Source organism: Rhinolophus ferrumequinum, unplaced genomic scaffold (genome assembly GCF_004115265.2).
Source record: "Rhinolophus ferrumequinum isolate MPI-CBG mRhiFer1 unplaced genomic scaffold, mRhiFer1_v1.p scaffold_43_arrow_ctg1_2, whole genome shotgun sequence".
Taxonomy (NCBI): Eukaryota; Metazoa; Chordata; class Mammalia; order Chiroptera; family Rhinolophidae; genus Rhinolophus; species Rhinolophus ferrumequinum.
Window position 1 is genome coordinate 25,631 of NW_022680409.1, and position 17,801 is coordinate 43,431.

The 17,801-nt window shown below is 43.0% G+C and overlaps 1 protein-coding gene and 1 long non-coding RNA gene across 3 annotated transcripts; one reads left to right on the forward strand and one right to left on the reverse strand.

The window, feature by feature from the left end:
• The first annotated feature begins 31 nt into the window (after nucleotides 1-31).
• LOC117019991 (uncharacterized) lies at nucleotides 32-3,967 on the forward strand. Of its 2 annotated transcripts, none has more exons than XR_004422610.1 (3): nucleotides 32-170; nucleotides 1,328-1,690; nucleotides 2,322-3,967. It is a non-coding gene; the product is annotated as an uncharacterized LOC117019991 (long non-coding RNA). The 2 variants fall into 2 exon arrangements; XR_004422611.1 differs by having other exon boundaries at nucleotides 1,328-1,459.
• Nucleotides 3,968-4,110: 143 nt separating this feature from the next.
• LOC117019989 (cAMP and cAMP-inhibited cGMP 3',5'-cyclic phosphodiesterase 10A) lies at nucleotides 4,111-17,701 on the reverse strand (the record flags this gene model as incomplete). Its single annotated transcript, XM_033102222.1, is given in 4 exon segments — nucleotides 4,111-9,513; nucleotides 11,721-11,809; nucleotides 14,507-14,587; nucleotides 17,590-17,701. Coding segments are annotated over 4 exon segments (400 nt in total), but the record flags the coding sequence as incomplete, so codon positions are not given.
• Nucleotides 17,702-17,801: the final 100 nt, after the last annotated feature.

A 17,801-nucleotide genomic window follows, 5' to 3' on the forward strand; every position in this document is an offset into this window, starting at 1 on the left:
CGGTGTTTTCATCCCCGAGGTTCCCAGTAGGGAACTGCGGCGGGCTGAGGCACAGCCACTTGCCCCAGACCAGTCAGCAGAGAGGAGGAGAACGCGGGGCGCACATACCTGCCAAGCCTTCTCTGTCCTCAGGCTATGCCATGTGCCGCAGGAAGAAAAGCTAAGAATCTGTAAGTTTCCTGTCTTCGAAAACTAATTCTGTTTACATTGCCTCCAGCCAGAGAGAATCCCGGGGTGGTGGGTGGAACGCAACTCGCCTGCTCTCAGGGGACGAACTTGGCGCATTCCTCAGTCACCCCTTAGGGTCTAAGACGGTGCCTGGGAAAGATTCGGGCACATGCGTTTTCTTTGGTTTCGGTTGACGCTGGTCAGACGCCGTGAACGTGACGTGGCCGTGAGCCCGGCGAGCTCCGAGGGTCCGATCGGTACACCTGAGAATCTGGAGACAGGTGACGCAAGGGTTTCCCGATTTTCTCCCTCCAGCGTTCACAGTCTTCAGGCGTCCAACTAAACTAGAAATGTTGACAGCAAAATGCCCACTTTGCGTAGGGACGGGAAGTATTGACCCAGGAGAGGGAACGCTTAGCTTCCCACCTCCGTTTAATGATAAGTTAGGATCAGTGTGTGGCAACCCAGGTTTTTCTACGGCCAGCTAATTGGAGATGAAACAAGGAGCCGTTTTGCTCATGATTTCTTAGTAATTGCGTGATTATTTTTATAGATTGTAGAATGTCCCAGTTTGCACCCTGTGCAGGCAGGCAGGTTGGTGACAGAAGTATTCCCCTCTCCTTCCAGGATAAAGGCACAGGGAGCTGGCCTTGGCACAGACAGTCCTGGGAAGTGTCAGCGGGATGCAGGGGGAGAGGATTAGTGGGTCACCTGCCCGGTGCAGCCTGAGCGGCCCTCACACAGGCTCAGCTCCTTGGCAGAAGAAAGGACTTAGCTCGTTTTACATGGAATTGCAGAGTCTTGATTTAGATAAGAGAGAAATGCTTGTTCCTAAGACCTAAGTTTCTCCGAGTCAGTCCTCAAGGTAGGAAGGACGCACACACGGTTAAATTAATCCTCCCTGGAGCGCTAATTAGGTCAGGAAGTCTGTGATCAGGTCAACACCAAGCCTTCACACCTACCTGCGATTCTCCCACTGCTAACCTGTTCCAAGAAGTGTTTGAGGCAGAAACATAATTGCGTATTTCGTTCTGAGTGCAAAAACACACAGGGGCTTCCAGAGGCCACACTTACCGAGAATCACCAGGAACGGCGCACGTGCAAAGGGCGAGGACACGAATTTCCATTAGTAATATGCTATTTTGTTTTCCGACTCTAGATGGCGCTGGAACACACGTTAAAACATTTGACTGAAGCCGCCTTTGGATACGACAGACACACTGTCATCCCAAGGAATTCATTTGTCCACATCCTTTCATCCTACCCTGCATCCCACAAGAAAAAAAGCAAGGTTGTCTGCTCTTGTCACTTCGCTAAGAATGCAGAAATGCACGATTTATTTCCTGCTCTACAGGTGCTCTAAAGAGTAGACCACCTAGGAGTAGACGGGTGAGTGGGCGCCGTGGAGACGAGAGGTGGGATCGCTGTCCTTCAAATTGAAAGGTTGTCAGGTGAAGAGGGGAGTAGACTAATCCACGGGGCTGTAAGGACGGACTCGTGTCTTGGAATCGAAATGACAAAGGTACAGAGTGCAGCACAGTTTTACATAGACCTTTCTGGCAACAAATGAGAGCTGTCAACGATTGCGGGGTATGAAGCCAGATGACCGCCTGTCAGAAGTGGAGAGTAGGGAGGGAGAGCCAGCCACCGCCCGAGTCCCACCTCCAGGCCATTTCACATGGACAAAGTTCAGTTACCCAGAAGGCTTAGGAAACCGGGCGTTTTAATACATGGCTATTTTAGTTAATGCAAGGTCAGGAAGTTAAATGCTGTTTTCCTAATGTACATTAGTATATTCATGTGTCTGAGTCGTTGTATGTAAAAATGTTTAGATCTGTTTTTCCCTAATGACTGGGCAGTTAGCACAACCCTAAGAGCCAGAGTTTATGTAATTAATTAGGGACCCCCAAAGGCTAGACACTATGTGAATATACGCAATTGCCAAGTAAAACTTTGGAAGCTGATGTTTCAAATAAGTTACTGATTTTATTGTCTAGTCACTTTCCTTTCTCTCCTCAACAACAATCAAGGAAAAATCTATTGAACGATGGGGTGGGGGCTCTTCCTTTTTATTTGTGATGGCGGGAGAATGGGAGAGGAGAGCAAGCAGTCATGCTTCTGTCTGGTTTCCGCTTCTGTGTCGTTTACTCCAGGGAGAACGGCATCAAGTGTGTGTTTGGAAAACATTTAAAATTGTTAAAGGAGTGGCTTCCCTTTCATCTCTCCCGGATCTGTGACACCCACCGAGGACAGCAACCACAGAGGAGAGAGGACACAGGGAGCACCGGCGCTGACCCAAGGCCTGGGCGGAGGACGGGGTGCGATCCAGACCTGTGGGAACTTCCCGTGTCCGTCCGCTCCGAAGGCCTCATCCTGTCCCTCCCAGGAAGTACTTGTTGAATACACGTTTGTTTGACAAGGGTTGCTCTTGCGGGCTCCTTTGGCCTTGGGCAGTAGATGTGATGGAGAACGCTGCTCTCCTCCAAGCTCCCCACATTTGGTCAGGCAGATGGAAAAGCCCAACCAGCGCGATTAAGGCAAGGGTTCAAATTCAGATCAGCTTTACGGAGTATTAATCTGCAACCTGAATCACCAAAAAGGTTTATGGCTGTACCAGCTCGTGGCACGGTAAGTATTTCATACTGTCCAGGAAAAACTCCCGTCTAACCCAGTGCTGTGTCCCGGGAGGCACTGCAGTACGTCTGGTGCTCGGGAATTCCATGTCGAGGGCCGTGCACACTCCTTCTAATCAAGGCTGTGGACACGCCTGTGCAACAGCACAACAGCTCTTTAGTCCCGTAAATGTTTACTCTCCTTACTCCCAAATTTAGCTCTATTTTGTTCATGCTGAGGGGCGGTCCGGGGATGCAACTGAACTGTAACTTTTTGGTCTTAAAATATTTATCATGTGGCTGCCCACCTGACGGCAAGCAGACAGTCCCATAAATAATTTCTTTAAGCAGAGTTTGAAAGATAAAGCCATGAGTATACTTATCGCAGTCTCTAGTGGGGTAGCCTAGAACATTCTTGACTACAGCAAGAAGAATCCCAACACGGACACGTAAACGCGCATGGGCCCCCCCGGAGTCCCTCCGGCTGAGCCAGGTGACCTGGGGTTGTCCTGAGCCCCCCGGGGTGCTGTGTCAGGAGTAATGCTGAGCACTCACTCATCAGCCTTGTAATCTGCAGCAGACACTCTAAAAGACCAAATTCCCCCAAATTATCCTTAAACCTTTCACAGTATACCATGGAGTTAATAAATCATCTTATGAAATTTAACATTTTTGTCTCGTCCTTTCTGCTAGCGAATGGCCGAAGCAAACATACGACATCACTTCTGGGTGAACGTGGGTGGGGTCTCCCACGCAACAGGGCCTGGAGGGTTTGCAGCTGGCTTATGGGGCCCCTGTACCCCTCCTCCACATGCAAATGTCTCTTAACTTCCCCACAAATGAGAGCGAATGATAAACGTGAAAGGTGATGTTTTAAAAACTCTGTATTCAATTATTCACACCAAAGGATATCCATTAAAATTATGAACATCTCTAAATATATTTCATGTATCATACATATATATACTTTATATGTATAATTACATATCGACAAAAGATTTCTTGCTGCTCCTAAGCATGTAAGTAAAACAAAGGTAGAATTTGCAATGTAACACCCATATATGCATATATATTGGCTGTTTGAATTATGAATTTATTTACAACTTGCCTTAGGTTATAATAAATGATTACTGTTCTGTGATACAAACATAATGGTAAGGGTTTCTTTTAAATACAAAGACTGTAAATGAACACGTGAAAAAATTACACACATGTACAATATTTATAATTTATAAATGCAAAGTTAAGACCTCTTTAGGTTATTGCACTTGTGCATTTTACAAAGATTTTCTATGTCATACATATAAAATGTTTTTTTGGTGTTTTTGTGTGTTTTTTTTTTTTTTTAATTTATGCACTCATCGACCACAACGAAGTTGGATGCTGTTAACTTAAAATTCTTCCTCCTCCCAAAAGAGAGCCCATCAGCACTCTGGGTACAGATCCATTGACTCCACAAACCAGTTTACTACGCGCGCTGTTGTTGACGGCGTGTACGCTGTGGTACACGCATGTACGCTGTGGTACACGTGGCTTTTGGTCAACAGGGAGGCGATCGCCTGCAACTTCTTATGTGCCACAGCTAGATAGGGACACAGGATCTCTTGATCATTTGGACTTGTAAAGAAAGTCACCCTTTTCTTTTCAGAAAGGTTCAAGATGCTGCATTTCTAAAAATTTTGGTAACTATTTCACTGTGTTTTGGGCAAGCGCATTATTTCAAGTGGATCATTGGGTTGGATCTGTTGACTAGATAGGGCCATTGGAGCAATGCCTCTTACAGGTAAGTCTATTGTACCTTCAATTTGCACACTGAGTAAACACACAGAATACACACCACACAAGAGGTCCTATGGAAAATAATACTCCCATATGTCATCTACACAGGCGATTTGAGATATGGCAGAGGACCGGGTATCGGGTGACGAAAGAAAAAACCAAATGCTGCAATGCCCATCACATCATGATATTTTAAGGGGGGCTAGAGAACTAGGTAATACACTATTGAAATTTAATTTACAATAGAAATAAAAACTTCCCATTTAGACTTCTGCAAATACACAGTACCTCAAAAACATTCGCTGACAACTGACAATATGTAAACGGACTTCTCTCTGGGCAACCTGGACTCGGCTGTATGTGTGTGTCTGCTTCCTGGGGTGACACACGGCCCTGGGCCCCGCACAGCCACACTCGGGTCTGCGTGCTTCCAGCTGCATTGCCCTCCTTCTCGCTGTAAGGAGACATGGCAAACCACGCCGTGTCCCACTGTTGGATCGAGGAGGAAAAAGCTTAGCACTGGAGTGAAGACAGTAATGCTTCTTGGGATTTTAAACATGTTTCTGGGGAAACATAAATGTCTTTCTCTTCCATCTTTTAAATTTAGAACCAGAACACAGTTGAAACATTTTCTTTCTTTTTTCCTAATTTTATCATCAAATATGTGTACCTAATGCTTCAGACAACCAAAATATGCAGTTAAAAAAAGACAGAAAACAAAAAGTGTGTTACTGCATGGATATCACTAATTTAAACTTAGGATAAGTCTTTAAAGGAGCCAGCAAAGTATGTATCAGAATAAATACTTATGCAAATATAAAAACAGAACAGCCAAGGGGCCACTGGCAAGCGGAGAAATAACTGGTAGCAGCCTCGGCTAATTTACATTTTCCAGTGATTTAAAAATCAGACTAACACTTGCAATAAAAGGGGTACACTAATATGACTAAATTAACGTCTTTAAAGAATTAAACCCTAAATCAGCAGAGTGTAGAAAGCAAACACATGTTTAAAATATATAAAGGCAGAAATGATTTTCAAAATCTAAATCATGCATATGTACCTGGAACCCAGCAAAATCACATCATAACCAGTGTCACAGTTCTTGGAAGTTGCAAGAAAGACTGAATCTGAGCAGTTCCTTGGCTGAAGTCACAGGGTGTAAGTTAATGAAATCAAATAGGAGACGGGCGTCTGATAAGGAGACGAATGGCCCCTCCAATTGCTAACGGTAACCATGGCTGTGTCCCTGTAAATGTCTCCAATTATAGTTAAGCAAGAAAAGCAAAATAATATACGAATGAAGACAAAAACTTACAGTATTTAAAATAAAGGCACAGGCCAAGGCATGGTGAGTGATTTAGTCCTATTTAAAGCTCAAACCTTAATCTTGAGTTAAAAGACCAGAAACATAACACTCAAAACAAAATATAGTTAAAAATCCAGGCTAAGGATTTGTGTATCTGTATGCATCGTGTACGAACATATCTAGCGTGCTTGAACATAACAATAAAACAAAATTCACTAAGGTTGATTGTACAGCATTTAAAAAAAAATCTAAAAGGCATGCTAAAAAGAGGAAACCTACACTGAACAAATCTAGTTTCAAATTAGTTGTGTTTGTAGTTAGGAGAACCTTTCACTTCGAGTAGCATTATGACCGTCTGCACAGATGCTGTTTCCACTGGGAGAGGACTCAGGAATGAGTGGGGAGAACGGTTTGTCATGCGTTTCTTAGAAATCACTAAGGCTGGCAAGTGGCCCCATGCCCGCCCGAGCAAAAGGGCCATTTGTGAGAATTACTTTCCACATCCACTGCATTTCTTTTTCAGTCTTTCTAATTAATTAAGCCACAAGTCAACTACTAATTAATAAGATGCTAGCGTTTTTTCAGAATTTTATTCCACTGCCCAAGTTCCATATTTCATGTTGTTGGCATGCATTTCCAAGAAAATTTCTCGTGAAAAAATATACTCACTATCTCTGGAAGATAATGGAATAATTGTATTTGACAATAAAACACTGTCTATTAAAAATCAGCACAACCAATGAAAATTTCTGCAAATCGAACACTGTATACCTACACTTATAGCTGGTTACCAAATTTATACTGAACAGGAAACTTTGGCCCCAAATACACCACCTTAATAAGAAACTCATCAAACTTTTGGTAATAAAACCTTCTGCCTTTTAAGAAAAGATTTGGGAAAAAGACTAGAACAGAAGTCAAAAGTTTGTCTGCTCAATATATCTGCCAAATACAAAAATATTCCTAACTTCATTTTTTCCCCAAAAAAACAGAATATTCAGTAAATATCACTTCATTCTGGGCCCTTTTATTCTAGGTAGATCTATGATTGCTAAGTAAACCTTACACATGATGAAAGCAATATTAACAGTTTACATTAGGATATAGTCCTTTGCTCAAACTTCCCTTCTGTTACGACACTATTTCACAAGAAATCAACCAACCAATAAATCCACCAACATTTCTTTGGGAAACTGTTTAAAGTGGAGGTCACATAATATAATGTGACCTGACTATATCGAAATAAATGAATATTCTCTAATAATCTTATCCAAACAGCAACCTTAAAACGCTAGATAGCCCAAGGGTCCCCCAGGACCATTTTCTATATCAAGCAGCAGAGTTGATGCATTCTTTTAAAATCCTTTCAGTGAGACAACAATCTGAAATAACATTCACCCGCCCTTGCAATTCAGTCTACAACGTAACTAGACGGCTAAGTTCACTTTTGTGATTAAAGGTGAATTTGGTGGGGTCGTTTCATAACTTTAGATGCAAGAGAAACATGAAACTTCTTGAATTGAATTTTATGAATACACTAATGTGAAAAAGGACCCTTTCTAGTCAGCTGTTTATCAAACAATACTCATTTTCCAACACGAAAAACCACTGTTTTTGAAGGATGAGGCTAATTTTTGTTTTACACAGATGTCACACGTACGTTTGCCTACATACGTGTGCGTATCTGACACATACATACATGTGTGTATCTGACACACATACGTGTGTGTATCTGGCTGCAGTGGCATCTCTCTCTCTCTAGTTATTTCATTTTACCTCATATTGTATAATTACAATAGAAAATGGGGCGCCATGGAGGGAAGACACAGCTTTCAGAAGCCCATAATGAAACTGAACACAGTGTCAACTTTAAAATAAGAACAATGTTTATGTATAGCTCCCTTTGCTACAACATAAATGAACCATGATGTAGAAACAACTGATCTATTTTTACAAAAACCCTGCTCATATGAACAACAATGTGGATGGTATTGAGTATTTTAAAAATTGATTTGACTAAAAGTGTTATTCCCATTTCCTGCCACATGAAGGGTGGATAAGCTCCTTGTTATGGACCAGCCTGTCACCTTTTGAGACTCAATCGAATTCCTTCTGGTCAGGACTAACCACAGGTTTACAGGCTTGGAGGTCACCCTGTCATTATGCTAAACATCTTTACAGCACTAGTATGCACCAGCAGTGACTGGCTTATAATCCCTGTAGGAAGGGGTCCAGACGATCACTTTTGTATATTTTCTCAAAACATTACCATTGTGGAGTAATATCAGTCTAGAAAAATTATACAGAAGAAACTCTCCAAACCACAGGTTTCTATGTAGATACTGGACCTGGGGCAAAGTACTGAGAAGAGAAATAAGGTACGGTGCAATTGCACTGCGTTCTCCTGCTCCTGGTCGCGGACAGAAAGCTTAGGAGGTATGAGTAGGAAGGGGATACATGGGACATGAATGCAGCAGATCAGAGTAAAAATTACAGACTTCAAGTTTATGGTTTTGTTTGATCTTAGGAGATATGTATGTTAGTTTAATGAAATAATTTGTAGAATAAACCTTTCATTTTGAATGTGAATCTGAAGTTTTGCAATGACACAAAGTGAAAATATAAAGAAATCATTATTAAAAGTTCACATTTTACATTCCATTAAGACTTGCCCATTTAAAAAAATCATATGCCTTGCTTTTATTTTGTTCTTTATGCAAAACGTTTATTAATTTGCCAAGACTGCAATGAAAAAAAACTTAAATATCCTTTGACATCTTCTGAATTGACACTTGGACTGAGGTTTATTTACCATGATGCATGCCTGCAGCTCTTCTCAGGAGGGCAGAGTCCATTTCCTTCCTTTCGCGTTAACTTTACTCGTCTGAGCCCTTTAGTATGTTCGGAGAGAATACACTTGAGACCCCCTAACTTTTAATTTGGGAAGCTCTGAAACAGGAAACTGACTATTTTCTATCACTGATTGCAGAAAGACACTTCGTACGTGTAACCTCGAGGACAGTCGCCCGGGGCTGTCTGCTACAAGTCACGCTAATTACAAGTAGTCACGCAGGAACATTTGCAATAGCGATGTATAGGAATTCCTATTTATAACCAACAACATCAAAGCAACATCGGTGTCCAAGCCAAAGTACAATGTCATAATAGTACCATTTTAAACCCTCACTAGAAAGATACAATGGAAAAGTACCCCCTTCTGAATAATTTTGTCCATTTCCATTAAGGCCTCAGCAACATTAGCCTGTTAGAAAAGGCCGGTTCACAAGTCAGATGGAGTCACGAGGACAGCGGGTTTCTGGTCGTGGGGTGGTCCTGCTTGTCACTGTCGGGGATGCATTTCCGATGAGACTGGCAGGGAGTCATCTGCTTGACATATTTACTTGATGGTACCTTCTGAAGAGGCTTGCACCCCAGTTACCAGGTGTAGGTTCCCCCACAAAAACAAAAGGAAGAAAAGTCAAAGAAAGAAGACGAGTGTGTTGGGGTGGGAAGCTCACCGGTGGCCATCAGTCACCAATCTTCACAGGCAGCTTCTCGGAGGTCCCTGGGGCCACCGCTTGGGAAGAGATCCACACTGCGCTCTCCTCGCCTCGAATCACCTTCTCCCACTGGCTGAGGTTGTTCCTAGGGACAAAAAGGGACAGTGGCAGGCGCTGGTTAACAGGCTTTCTGGACTGTCTCAAAACGTCACCGCCCCACCCCGGTGCAGAACTATGCCTGAGGATGTTTGCTGCCGTCCTGACTGATACTAACTAGCTGGCTGGGGCCAGGCAGGCTCCTGTCGGCCTCCCTGAAGTGACACTGCAGCTTCATGTCCCCAGAAGAGCCCCAAATCACCAAAGCCTGGGGGACATCTCATCCCACCAGCTCCAGACTGCAAGGGCAAAAAGGCAAGCCAGGCCAGGCCAGGTCACATCCTAGCCAGTTCGAAGGGGTAACTGAAGGGGCGAGCGTGCAGTGGGACCGACCATGCGGAATCAGTGGGAGGACCAAGCACATCCCACAGTCCTCCACGGGGTGGAAACTGCGAGCATCCCGGCGGCCTCTAGTCCCTGCCTCATCACACTTGAAACACTGTGCCATGTAAAAAGTCACCCTAAGTTACACCTGGTACAAACTTCCTTGCGTTTCAGTAAAACTATTTGTGTTCTGGTGACGGCTCGTCTCCAAGGCAGCCCATTTCTCCCCACTCTTGGAGACTCTCTCTCTCAATAGCTGTGGTTTGATGTTGTAGGCCTCTAATCTTCAGTCGTGTGCTAACTCCCACTGCATGGCCGCCACCCTGCCCTACGTGGTAACCAGACAGAGACCTCATCAACACTTCCCACTTTGCACCTGGCTTTCTGATATACAAAGTCAAAATCAGAAGGCAACCTTGGAATGGGCAAAAGGTCATGCAACGTATCCACCTGCTAAGACACTTCCAGACAAAAGAAATCTCTACGCTACATACCCGAAAGACGAAACACTGAACTTTTGCAATCGTATCATTTTCCCAGAACCAATGGAGATTTTTTGGATATATTACAAAAAAAAGATACACATTAACGTTGCTATTTTTCCCACTGATACAGGATGAATGTTCTTTAAATGTTAAAGAGATCAGAATGGGCTTTAAGGAATTGTGTGGTTCCTCCCAGAAGCAAGAATACATCAGAGCTGCTGCAACAGCAAAATACTTACCGCTCTGCTCAGTCATCACAGCGAAACTGCATTCTGCTGCTTTTAAATATTTAGCACAAAATACAGAGATTTGGGGGTAGGAAAAGGACATTTAACCACCGTCTCAGGTGTTTTTGTTTTTTACAACGTGTTTCTGGATTTCTACTGACATTCCAGCCTCTCTTTGGTGGGCAACCCACTCTTCCCAACTTCGTTCCATCAAGAATAAGTCCTATTCAGCTCCACATAAGGTTCAGCCTCAGGGAATAAGACAGGATTTTAATAAGAACTGCGGACTAAGGTCAGTTGTGGCTCAAGGAAATAATGTGGGCTGTTACATTCCTGTCCCGAGAGTGGAGAGCACAGATAAACCATCACTTAAATGCGAAAAAACGGGATTTTTCTCATTTGTTGGTGTTGCTTAAAAAATTAGTTCACGAAATAAGTTTCAATAGCAGAGGACGGGAGCATAGTAAAGGCGTTCGGTTTTGTTTGAAATGATCTAGACAGATGTCGGTCTGCCATCCCCCCGGGCATGTCCATTCTGACCCCCCAGTGCAGTGGCCAAGTAGTCAGAAGGTCGCCTGGATGCCGGTTCACCTGCCAGAAGTGGACACACAGGGCTGCTCTGATCACTGCCCTCGTCGTGCCTGGAGGGACCTTGCTGTCTAAGTGACATGGAAATCCCGATGTTTTTAACGGAGCTCCGCCCTCAGAGAAGATGCTGACCGGTTATGGAGAAATCTGAAGCCAGAACAGGTAACAGATGGCTTAAGTTTCTTTGGGGAGGGAAAGAAAACTCACAAGAGAAAGGAGCTGCCCACTCAAGGTCCCTCCTCTTCCACTCAAACAATAAACCCTGTGGTTGAAGCTCAGCCCCTTTCCTAACAAGTAGCCCTGAGCAGACATTATTGTCCTGTCTTTTTAAAAGTAATACTGGTGAGGATCGCTGATTCAAAAAAAAAAAAACAAATGAAAAACAAGTACTGCTTCTGGACGAATGAGTGCCCTTCAGAAGAAAGGCTCCCGGCATGTACCGGGGAGCTAGGCACACGCTCAGCCGTGCAGTTGCGATGTCCAGGGTCCACGGTGGATTGGCGCAGACAGCGCACCGGCCCACAGCCTCGGCCCTTTCCCTCCAGGCCATCCCCGCGGGGCGTCCCACGTACCTGCAGGCTCTGAGGAGAGGCTCCGTGGGCGGGAAGATCTGGGTGAGGGTGGTGTAGCAGGGGATGGCCACCGCATTGTAGAAGCCCAGCTAACGCCACCGAAACCACCGGCAAGAAACACACCGCACGTTAGCAATTCTAGCAGCGCCCCTCGCGCGAGCTTCCTTTCTGAAGCCTAACTATGAAATTAAATGTTTGGTTTTGCTGTGATATTGGGGCCCAGTGACTACTATGGCCGAGTTCATGGAAAATGCATTATAAACATCCTAGAAATAAAACACATAAAGACTTAAAACACATGAAAAAGTTCATTTAAGCCAAGTACGACATTCAGCAAGGTTCTATTTATAGACGCATCAAGGAGTAACTCCAGTCCTGCTCTGAACCTGGTCAAGTTCAGCGTTCCAATGCGGACATTGCAAAGCCAAGCCTGCTACTCCTGCCCAGGAGGGCTCGCCTCCAGACGGACATTCAGGAGGCGTGCAGGTGTGCTGCCTGCTAACCTGCTGGCTTTGGGTCTCCCAACATTTTTGTACCGATAACAAATCTCAGTGATTTTATCACAGTTCTCTCAACATGTCAAATTTCACAGTTTTTCATCTGTGGCACTTTAATAAATATGTTAAAGAACATTTTATTAGGAATTCTGGGCCACCGTACAAACAAATGACGTTAGCTCCCAGTGGCCACTGCAGGTGACACGGAAAGACCTGCCAGATTATTAGCCATCACCACTTGTCTCGTCACCGATTGTCTCACTCTTACCACTCAAGTGGTGGACAACATGGACAAGATCAAATTGGCTCCTTGGATGAGGTGACCCCCAACCACCAATAGGGTTACCTATTTCTTCAATAAAAGGAACTTCAATGGGATGTGGCAAAGGACACACAAGGGTCTAATCTACGTGGTTCCTTTGCGCTCTATCCTGTTGTAAAGACTGTCGTCATAGTAATCTTACTGGAGTCGTGCCTACGCATTTCCGTCTTTATGGCCATGCAGACTGCTTATTTTAATACTTAGCAATGTCACGGAGCAGAAGATCTCGAGAAAGAGATACTTAGTGGAAAGTAGTGTTTTATTATTGTAGCAAAGAATAATTTCATAGTAATCACAATTTAGAAGCAATAGAGTTGGTAAATATTAGCTGACTATGTAAGTATTTTATTTAAAACTCTCTTACACTGTAGATGGATCTGGAATTTTGGCACAAAAATAAACTATTCTCTTAGTTAAATAACACTAGAACAGAGGCAACTGATGACATTTTCAGCTATACTAGGCATTCTGGTGAGATGACTGCTAAACTATCTAGAAAAAAAATATTGTTAGAGCCCTATCTTAAACTATATAACAAGATAAATTCCAAATGAATCGATAAATCAAATATAAAGTGATGGAACAAAAAGAGTAAAGACAACAGAGACAGGTTTACGTAGTCTCAGGATGGGAAAAGACTCTTACAGGAAGTGAAAAGTGGACACCAGACAAGACAGGCTGGTCGCTGTGACTGCACACATGGGACAGTTACATGAACGATGATAAAAAACCAATGAACTGCAGAAAAGACATGACATATACATGTGGCATGCATGCTAGGCGTGCCAGGTGCACATTCAAACAGAGAAGAAACAGTGAGCCCCGCGGTAGGAACACCGGCCGTGGCCAGAGCAAGCCGGTCCCTGGTGGTGATGAGACAAACACACAGCCTCTCTGTGCTGCGCACCTGCCTAGACGCCTGTAGTGACAGTTCATAAATGAACTTCAAAGCAAGCAGGGAAATTGGAGAATTATCCAACATCATCATCCTGTGAATGTTTTGAAATTATTTCTACCCTGAATTCTGTGTTATAATTATTCATCCATAACTAACTTCCTTATTATGACATTAGAACATTGGTAGTGTAAAAAGACCATAATATGAGAAATTTATCACAGCAAACATGCACACATGGAAGACTAAGAAGACAAGAGCTGTCAAAACATAAAATCATTAACATAAGTTATGTAGTAAGACCTGGAAAGAGAATAATTAATGTCAATTTATGGTGAGACAAAACTCAAAATGTACCAAAATACTAAGCATTATTTGTCAGGAAAAGTGGACCTAATCAGCATCTATAATGTTACTCTCCAAAAAGGTATCTATATATAACCCATGAAAAAATATTTTCTGCATGTTAAAAATATGAAGAACTCAAATTCATCCGTCCCCTCTATTTCAAGTCAAGAAAGGACACCATTTACTGTAATGACGTCCATAGGAAGAAATGACGACAGGCTGTGCTCTGAATCTGGAGTTGCTAATCTTGGTATTAATAACCCCCAGCTCCCTCTAAATGGAGAGGGTTTCCAGGGTTCTGGGTTCTGTCCTCCCACCACTAATTGCCCCCCGTCCACGGCACAGCCACACCCTCCCATTTCTGAGGTCAACTTGCAGCTTTGGGGACAAAATCAGAGGTTACAGTTAGTTAGCCCTCAACCCAGCTGAGAAACACAAACTGTCAGTCAAGTCTACTTTCCCATCAGTACAAATGAGGTTCCAAGAGCGTCTTTCCACGTGAAGGCTCATTTCAGTGGGTGAAGATTCAAGGGCAAAGGGCCCATTTCTTTTTTCTCTACTTCTCCGCCCCTCTAAGATAAAATTGCTTGTTTCTGTACTAATCACCAGACCTGGAACGCCCCAGCCACTCACTGCACATAAAACCTAAGACGGCATCTGCTTTTCATTCACGCCAGGTTTGACGAGCTCCTGAAGCCATCCTCCTGTACAAAGTAACTCATACCTGGCCTTGGGGGACTTCATCCTTCTTGTCTCTGTCCATCATGGGGATAGGCTGGATTCCCAGCTTCTTCATTTCATCACCCTACGATATGGGGGCGGAAATCAGGCTTTCTCAACGTACGAACAGTTCTAAAAGTATGGCACTAGTGCATTCTTCCCTTTATTCATTCATTTTCTTCAAAAGGAATCCTGTTTTTGGCGATCAACACCCCAAAAAGGCAAAGTAATGAAAAAACTTAAAGTATCATTGTTTGCTTTTTATCCTGATGTTCTCCTGTACTGCATTACCAGAAACCCTGCCATCTCCTGGTTTCATTTTGCAGAAGTTAGAAGCTAGAATAAATGGTGATATAGTAAGCAGTGAAGAGAAGCAACATGAACCAGCAGGGAAGAACCGCCAGGACGTTTTCTGACTTCCTTTGCAAACAATTTTTCATGTGCATTGACCTGGTGAAGCTTTAGAGGGAAATACTGATGGATTAAGAACAAACACTAGTCTGCTAAAATGTGTTAGTGAAGATACAGTATGATTGGCTATAAATCACGGGACAAGTTATTATCACAGACACTAAAGATTCACTATATTGCAGACTCTGGGCTAAATAACTTGTAAAGACTATTTCATTTAATCTTCACGAAATATTATGAGTTAGATATTATTATCTCCACTTTATAACTTAAAAAAAATCTATTTTACTCTATTTGTTAAAGATTGTTGAAATTTCCTTCCTTAACATTTCCTAAATTTCCCCCAATACTCCACTTTTCCCTCACATTTCTTTATTATTTTTGTATTTTAATTAAGTTTGTTTTCATAACTCAGAAGTACAGAACAAACACCATCCTAGGTTTGCTAAGACAGCGTCTAGAAACAACTTGCTCTATCCCTCGCTGAGAATTTCCACACACAGGGCAAAAACATTTGTCCTAACAATGTAAGGGCGCTTGAAGTATAACTGTGCTCTAGTTACCACTTTAAGTATTAAAATCACTGGTTCTCAAACTATTGTCTTTCTATAATATGTGAGTGGAACTAACTAGGCCCCTTGGTTTCAAGGACTTACGTAGTATGTCCAATGATTACAAAGATTTGAAATAAACGATGCTTTGACTATGTCCTTACAAATGAGGATAAATGATAAACAGTAAACAAGCACATTCTATGAAATATGGATACGACAGAGAATTGGCACGGTCTGAGGCTTGGAGAGAAGGGTAGAGGGCGGAGGGTGGGGGGCCCGGGCAGATGGAACTGCAGGGACCCCGACGAGAAGGAGAGACCTGAACCAACAAACCCCAGGGGCTGGACAACGTGCCTGGAGACACAATGGCTTTGCAGAGCAAGTCTGTGGTTTTTGTCTTTATCGCCAGAGCGTCAAGAGACGGACTGGAAGCAGAGTACTGATGCCATCAGAATTAAAGTCCCCGGTCTCGCAAAGGTGGTAACTGAGGCACGGAGATAAGTCAGAGGGCTGGCCCGAGGCCGATCCTAGGGACCAAAGTGGGATTTGAATCTCATCCAACAGGACACCAAAGACCACACTCAAGTACTGTTTGGCCGCTTCTGACAGATACAGGCAAGGGATCCAGTTAGACGTCGCCCTCCTCCAGGCATGACGTCTGAAGGTCTGAAGTAGGGAAGAGGATAAGGACGGGGGAGAGACGGACTCTCTGAACGTCTACGAGGTCAACTGGCAGGACTTGGAGACCGTATTGGTTTCCTCCCATGGGCTAGGAGGTCCTGGGAGATGGTGTCTGGAAACGTGCTGGGAGCTGAGTCCGTCTGGTGGACTGTGTAACCATCCAGGACAGAAAGGGGAAAAACCTACCCTACGTACTTGCCACAGTTTGGTTCACATTTTAAAACACAAACATAGCCGTTCAAGTATGAAATGTACTGATTAAATAAAATTGTTTGCAAAAGAATAAGCTGGCTTCATACCCGTTTTCTTATGTGATATTTATAGAATGTTCTCCAGGTTATTACTTTTAGACACGTATGGAAATTAAGTGGACCGTGATAATAAAGTCAAATATTACAATTCAGACACGAACATCTAAACAACCTTCTTAATTGAGTCCAAGAGTAACTCGATTTGGACACACACACACACACACACTCACACACACACACGCCATGAGTGTAATCAATTCAAGCCTGTGGTCGTCATGTGATAGAAACTCTTTGTGAAATAATTCAATGCTATAAACCATTCCTGCTAAACTTTTAACTGGAGGATTTATTAGTTTTTACTTTTATGTGGGTGTGATATATAGTTTGAATAATCAACTTCCAAAATCTTTGCCCTCCAAATTCACTTTTACTGCTTCAAACCAAATGAGGTACCCAAAGGGTTTGTCATTTGCTTTATTACAGAAAATAATCTTTTAATACGCAGGGGTCTACATGCTTGTGGATCAATGTGAACAAGAGATTTAAATGCTCCTTACTCATGGGCAATTCAGAAAGAAAACTGAGGAGTAAAACACATTTATGATAATTTAGAAAACTCAGTGAAGAAAAATGTTAAGAAAAGTAATTTACATGTTTGTGTCACATGTCATGTCAGGACTATTATGAATTAATATCCCACATATTCTACAGACCTTGTAATTTCCTGTTGAATTGACTATTTGGTATATTTACATAACTTTCTGTGTCATGGTACAAAATGGCTATTCTCTCAAATTTCTAAGTGTAGGCACATGGTATTGTAGGTCCCTCCAAATACTTTTTTCAGTGCCCATTGTAAAGTAGATGACCAGAAATGATTTCTGAATGAACACATGATTCACTAGTAAGAAAATTATTGCACTATTGCTCAGTGAAGAAGTTCCTGACCTCTCTCGGTTCACATCAGAGAATTTACACAAATATTCAAATCAGAGGTAACAGAATGATTGTTCCCACGTTGTACCTGCGTAGATGCTAAATTCTTCATCACATGTGATTGACGGTGGTTTTTGACATTCATGAGCAATGTGCGCAACTAACATACTGTTACTGAAGCATTCAAACATTTATCGCCAGTGCTCTCCCATTTCTTGACATCATCCATACTCATCCAAAACTCAAGGACATACCTCAGCCCAGAATTCGGCATATATGTCGTTTGCTGTCAGTTTTGTAACTGGCCAGAGTTTGGTCACAGAACAGAGATCGCAGGCGGTCATCATCAAGCCAATGACACGGTCTCTAGAACACAGCAACACAAAACCGGTCAGCACAGCGTCGGCACATTTGTGACAAGGATGAAGAAGGCCCCTGTGTTTTCAGGAGTGAGGTTTAAAGTGGG